General features: G+C 39.8%; 1 protein-coding gene across 3 annotated transcripts in view; it reads left to right on the forward strand.

Annotated features, from left to right (window-relative positions):
- The first annotated feature begins 224 nt into the window (after nt 1-224).
- unc5cb (unc-5 netrin receptor Cb) overlaps nt 225-7,239 on the forward strand; it is a 170,680-nt gene continuing 163,665 nt past the window's right edge. For 2 of the 3 annotated variants that reach the window (XM_014130002.2, XM_014130008.2), the window contains exon 1: nt 226-853. In XM_014130002.2, coding sequence (XP_013985477.1) covers nt 733-853 — 121 coding nt within the window. In that variant the 5' untranslated portion in view covers nt 226-732. Of the gene's footprint in view, nt 854-7,239 lie in introns of all 3 variants that reach the window. The other variant, XM_014130023.2, reaches the window with a different exon arrangement.

Here is a 7,239-nt window from a genome sequence, read left to right on the forward strand (position 1 = left end):
TTTGCCAACACAGCCAGATATGTCAACAGTCTTGTATCCTTAACCTAAAAAAATAACTACTCTACATAGCGTCAATGGCTACTTTGAATGGCCAAATTACTTCCGGATATGGAGCTTCTCCTCCTCACCACTTTATACTCGATAATAACATCCATTCCGAGGCTCCAAGCCGGGTTTTGATATGGCCGCCACAGACAGGAGTCGGTCGTATTTGGATTGGTTGAAGTAGCATGGTACAGAGACGGAGCCTTGTCCGATTCAATTCCATCAGTAGAGCGCTAGGCGCGGTACTGAGGTTGTATACTGTCGCTAGACGGAGTGCGGAGCGTGGTAGCGGCAGTTACGGAGGACTTTTGTGAATTTTCTGATTCGGAACATGAACTTCATATCAACCAGACATCGGCCCAGGTAGTCAGCTAGACACGTTAAGCATTAAAAGTGAACAGAGCAAACGGTAATTTCAAAGGTGTTCATGCATACCTTCATATGACTGAGGGCGGTGCTCGCTTCTCATGAGACAATTTAATATCTGTCATATTTCAAAACTGTTTCACTGAAGTCCTGGAATTTGTTCATTCTCTATCCACCCCCCTTGTTCTACCTTCCCCTTCTATTCGTCAAGTGTGAGACTCCTAAAGATTTCAATTGCAGCTGCTGCAAGGCAGTAGGTCATTCAAACAGCATTTGATAGCCACTGGACTTGCCTCATCGCGGAGTTTTTGACTCCTCATCATGGGGTATAGTGTACAAACTGCAAGAAGTGGAAGAAGAGGAGTCACGGGATACTTACTGCAGATGATCACCATATCTTTCGTTTTGCTAATTGCCCTCGTGGATATCGGAGCTGCTCAAGGTAAGCTATCGAATTCATACCTGCATGCAGAAAAAAGCAGCAGCGCTCGAGTGTTTTGCGGATGGCCAAAGTCGAAGATTTGTGCTGGATTTTTGCAACAACAGAAAATCATAGTTCGCTGACATCATAAATGAATAGCCTAGACTTGTTAATTTCTACCCGACAAAATAGAAGAATCCCAGAGTCGCATACCTTATAGAGTGACAAAATATAGTCACAGCTGTACTCTTGTGCGCTCTGGGATATGTACACAGTCAATTACTGTTTATTCCATATCGACTACTGGAATGTGGTGGATATCGATGTTTTTCAAATGTGTTTATTACCTAAGTGTAAGGCTATGCGTTAAAAAGACACAACTTCAATTAAGCCTTTGCTTGGTGTAAACAGACCTGACCATAGCCATTTTTGCTCAATTGTAAGATACTTTTAATAGTTTTTTGTTGTTGTTATATAAACGAAAGATTAGCAAGCTACACCTGAGTCATCGTAGTCACAATATTTTTCTTTAGACTATCCCTCTCTCTCTCACACGCTGCACACACACAAACACGCAGTTGACTTCAAAGTGCGCGGGATGTCTTGTATCGAGACATAAAAAAAATAAGCTTCTCCGGCATTTTACATAGTAGCCTAGGCCTTATACAGCAATTGAAAATATTTCGTTGAAGTTACGTTTACTCTAACCCAATCAGAAAAATTCAATGCAATAACTGCCCACGGAGGCTTGCTTATATTTCAACATACACTTAAGGGACAGTTCGAAATGTACTGGTCCAACTTAAGGTGTCAAAAGAAATGCACCTGTCTCACCAACATTTAAATTAAACTGCACACCCTCCCCCCTCATTGAGTTAACTCAAAATCATCTTTAATACCACAAATAACCATAACTGTAGCGACCCTGTGTTTATAAACGTGGATATAGATTTTGCCACTTCAGCATGATTTTGTGGTGCAGGCGATGCTACTCAGGGCTACAGGCCAGAAGGTTGAGGGTTCTCACCGACCACCACAGACAAGCTCACTCTCCCTGCCTATTTCATTACACTACAATCAGAGCCGGCTGCAGACAATGATCAGCTAGAGGGAAATCAGATTTTCAATTTTTTTTTATGCCATATTTATAATTATATAAAATATATACACCACATTTTCCAGTAATAAGTTTCTGTGCCAATGCACCACACAACCAACAAACAAACCTTACCGACTTAGGGCACTTCAATATCATGGTTTGTGTTTTCAACACAACAATAACTAGACTATGTCAATCTTGACAAACAGAAAATACATCCCTTCCTGCACTGTAGGCTTACCCAGTATCCAAATGTCATTAAACTTTTTGGTGTTTGGTGTTTCATCAAATGGCACAGTTCGGATTGATTGGTTTTATTTGTCAGTTTAAAAAATGCATATATTTACACACAGTACAAATATTTTTTACAAGTGACTGCGATTGCACTATAAAGTCGGGAACTTATTTCCATTGTAGTCCCTATTTTTTGTACATAAATACAGTGCCTTCAGAAAGAATTCACACCCCTCAACTTTTTCCACATTTTGTTGTGTTACTGCTTGAATAAAACATTTGATTACATTTAGATTTTTTTGTCACTGGCCGACACACAATACCCCATAATGTCAGTGGAATAATGTTTTTACAAATTTTTACAAATTTACTAAAAAATGAAACACTGAAATGTCTTGAGTCAATAAGTATTCAACCCCTTTGTTATGGCAAGCATAAATAAGGTCAGGAGTAAAAATGTCCTTAACAAATCACCTAATAAGTTGCATGGACTCATTCTGTGTGCAATAATAGTGTTTAACATTATTTTTGAATGACTTCCTCATCTCTGCACCCCACACATACAATTATCTGTAAGGTCCCTCAGTCGAGCAGTGAATTTAAACACAGATTCAACCACAAAGACCTGGGAGGTTTTCCAATGCCTCACAAAGAAGGGCACCTATTGGTAGATGGGTAAACATATAAAAGGCAGACATTGAATATCCCTTTGAGCATGGTGGCATTATTAATTGCCATTTGGATGGTGTATCAATACACCCAGTCACTACAAAGATACAGGCGTCCTTCCTAACTCAGTTCCCGGGGGGACAGAAACCGCTTAGGGATTTCACCATGAGGCCAATGGTGACTTTAAAACAGTTAGAGTTTAATGGCTGTGATATGAGAAAACTGAGGATGGATCAACAACATTGTAGCTACTCCACAATACTAACCTAATTAACAGTTTGAAAAGAAGGAAAGAATAAAAAATATTCCATAACATGCACCTGTTTGCAACAAGTCCTGAATACAAAGTGTTATGTTTGAGGCAAATACAATAATACAACACATTGCTGGATACCACTGTCCATATTTTCAAGCATAGTGCATCATGTTATGGGTACGTTTGTAATCATTAAGGACTGGGGAGTTTTTCAGGATAAAAAAGAAACAGAATGGAGCTAAGCACAGGCAAAATCCTAGAGGAAAACCTGGTTCAGTCTGTTTTCCACCAGACACTGGGAGATGAATTCACCTTTCAGCAGGACAATAACCGAAAATACAAGGACAAATCTACGCTGGAGTTGCTTACCAAGAAGACAGTGAATGTGCCTGAGTGGCGAGTTACAGTTTTGATTTAAATCTACTTGAAAATCTATAGCAAGACCTGAAATGGTTGTCTAGCAATGACCAACAACCAATTTGACAGAGCTTAAAGAATTTTGAAAAGAATTTTGAAAAGAATAATGGGCAAATGTTGCACAATCCAGGTGTGTAAAGCTCTTATAGACTCGCAGTTGTAATCACTGCAAAAGGTTATTCTATAAATTATTGACAAAGGATGTGAATACTTATGTAAATTAGATATTTTCAAAAAATAAATAAATAACATGTTTCCACTTTGTTATTATGGGGTATTGTGTGTAGATGAGAAAACGAAAAATCTATTTAATCATTTTTGAATTCAGGCTGTAATACAAAAAGTTGAATAAGTCAAGGGGTATGAAGGCACATAGTACCATATACCGTACGTATACTATGGAGTACCATAGTAAGAGTCAGGCTTACCCAGTAGTTTTGATAACCGTGCAAATCTCTCTAGGACAAGGTGACTTTTATCAGTATATTCGCCTGTATTTACCCCCCAAAAATGAAACGCTAGTTAGCTGCTAAAGAACTACAAATGCCATGATGATCTGGGTGAGACGGTCAAATCGAGGCAAAGGTAAGACTCTCTGGATTAACTATCACACATTAGCTAAATGTAGTAATTAATAAATTGGCAACATTTCTTGAAATCGACAATTCTGTGAACTGTGTTGTGCAAGTTTTAAATTGACACAATACCTGTTAGCAAAGGTGTCAGCTAGCAATGAGGTGCAGGGGTCTGTAGTTTTGCATGTCTACTTTGATGGTAATTAGCATTTTTGAGTCTGAGACTAAATAGAGCCGAATATATTGATAAAAGTCACCATGTCCGAGAGAGATTAACATGGTTATGAAAACGTCACGCCAGGGCAAGCCTACACGAAGCACAGCGCTTATTTTAAGTGTTTCTAAAATCCCATGTGGGGAAAAATGAACGGTGGAAAAAGGATTGTAACCATTTCCCTGTTTTACTGCTAGGTTTTATGGGTATTATGACACCTCCAATGTGGGGCTCTATTACATAGATAGACACATTACAGAGATGCAGACAAAAAACTGCTCGACCTCCAGATGAGTATGAGGGGGGAGTTTAAGTACAATTCTTGTTTTGCTTGGTCTGTAACTTATTCTTTAGATGTTTGGGTCTGCTGGTGAACCATGATGTGCAGGCATTATCAATGAAACTGGGCTAGCGCACTTGCCAGAGTCTTTAGGGTGTCTATAGCTACGTTTCCATCCAATTGGCGACAGATTTTCATGTGAATGTTAAACATTTTTCCCATCAGAGTTGTTTCCATCAAATTGACTCGTTGAGGATAAAAGTCTGGGCATAAATACATAGTGCACATAAAAAATGTTTTTTGGTATTAAATTCCCATACCGAATAAAAAAATACAAGTTAAATGAGTTTCCATGGCATTTTCAACTCTAGGCCTGCTGATGGTTTTGTCACAAAAAATGTTGCGTAGGCATAGGGAATGTACCCACTCTGGTGTTGACACTTGTGCTCTAGCCAACAGCTGGCAGATACAGTGTGGGTATAACCTACTACATGATGAGTGCAATATTATTTTATTTGTCAAACGGCAGAATACATCACCAGAACAAGACCCTCAATATTTATTGGAAAGGAGCATCACGATGACCGTGCATTTTTACCACCCCGTGAAGTCCCTCATAACTTATTTCCTCTGTAGCCTAATAAACAGCATGCTTTCCCATGATGACATGAAAAAAAATGATCCGACATGTACTTTACTCACTTAAAAAGGTTGGATGGAAACCTGGTTAACGTCAAGTCATTTTGAGGACGCTGGTATTCTATTTTATATATCTGAATAACTTGGCCTGTTGGGAGCATATGGAGCCACATTGCTATAGGACGACTAGGGAGAATGATGATCTGCAACAGACAGAGCATCTCAGTATCAGAACTAAAAATAAAGCCAGACTGCCCTTTCTAGACCTTCTAAACTGTCGAGTGTAGACTCACAACTCATCCAAATGGAATAAAACATTAAAATCACAGGGCTATTGCACCGTTATTCAAATGACATTTTCACTGCAACCCAGAGTAGAATTTTGTACTCACTTGAAAACAATAATGCAACTATTCATTGCAATGTGGCGTTGTAGGCTAGTCTATGCGGGATCATTATGTTGTCCCTAAACAAGATCAATAGAGGAGCTGTTTGAGCTGTGTGTCTCATGTCAATGATGCACCTGGCCACACTGATTTGATGTGTGGAATGATTGCTAGTCAGCCTATTGCAGATCTGGACAAACAATCTACCTAGCACTATTGTCACTATGACTGGTGGATAGAGGGCAGGATAGACAGACTGGACTATATTGACCTGGGGTATAGGACTATATTGACCTGGGGTATAGTAAAAACTAGCGCAGCAAAGCGTAGTGCAAAAGGGAAGTACCAAAACACCTTGATATAAGGGAGGTACATACAAGCAGATGAGGACATTTAGCTAGGATGGAAGACAGTATATAGTAAAACCTACAAACGAGCAAAAGTAAACCAGTAGCAAAACGCATTACCCTCCCCTGTGCCCAATAAAAAATCACACAACCCTCCCCAAAACAAAACTCAACGTTTGACAACCGTCCCCCCAGTAAATTTCATTCTGTCCTTTTTATCAGCTTTTTGCAACAATGAGTTAGATCAATCTCAACATTGGATCTTAATGCCCTCATAGACTTTCATAATGAAGTATAGTTGTCGCCTGTTGTTGTGGATTTCCATCGCCCTTCCTTTTCCTCTTTCTTCCATTATTCTCTTTCTTCCATCTCTCACACTTGTTGAAAGGATGGTAAAGTTCAGGGTCATAGGCCACTGCCTCATCCATCAGGAGAGTTGCTCTTCTCACATCTGTTGTCCTTGGTTGTTCACCTGCAGCTGTCTGAAAAGTGGTAGGCCCACAACGCTGAGGCTAGAGTCATTGGTCAACTATAGTATTGGAAGGCTTTATTGGTTACATACAGTATAACGTTTCAACGGTTGAATGTTATTAATTCCAGTTGGTTCTGATTTTTGTTTTGTTTAGGCTTGTATCTTCATTATTTTCCTGCATGCTGCCATTTTATTACAGTATATTAAAGGATTTTTTTTTTTTTAGTTAAGGTGTTGTCAAGTAGAAAATAGCAGTCAAATCTCAAACAGCATGCAGACTCCGTTGAACACCCAAACCCATTTACCAAATCCATTCCCAACTGAGCTGGATTGTCTGTCAAACAAAAAAAGGCAAAAAACCATCCCCTAGGGTGTGTTGAATGTGCATTCCTGTGTGTGTGTTTTTCTCAGGAGGCAGGTGGGTGGCCTCTTTCTTACCATAGATGCATTGTGAAAATCCCAAACACATTCACACACACATAATGTAACAATGGAAGTAATGGCGTGAGGATTTTTCACATTTTCTATGTCAGAACTAAGGGCTTTATTAACACAGACCCAGCTGGAGGAGGAAAGAATGTTTTCCCAACAGTTTATCGAGTAATTTGGAAGTCATGCTTTCGTCCTTCATGCTCTGGATCAGTCCAAGAGTCCCCTGCAATCTCAAATTGCAGCCCTAAAACCATAATTTCAGATGATCCATACAGGGAAAAGGGTCTGTCAGCAACCCAATTCAGTCTGTCCTGGCCCCAACCCCTGCCCCAGCTCTCAGTCCCGGGCCCCAGCCTCAGCCACAGCATCACAGTGACTCCTACATAG

This window comes from Salmo salar, chromosome ssa01 (genome assembly GCF_905237065.1).
Source record: "Salmo salar chromosome ssa01, Ssal_v3.1, whole genome shotgun sequence".
NCBI classification, from domain to species: Eukaryota; Metazoa; Chordata; class Actinopteri; order Salmoniformes; family Salmonidae; genus Salmo; species Salmo salar.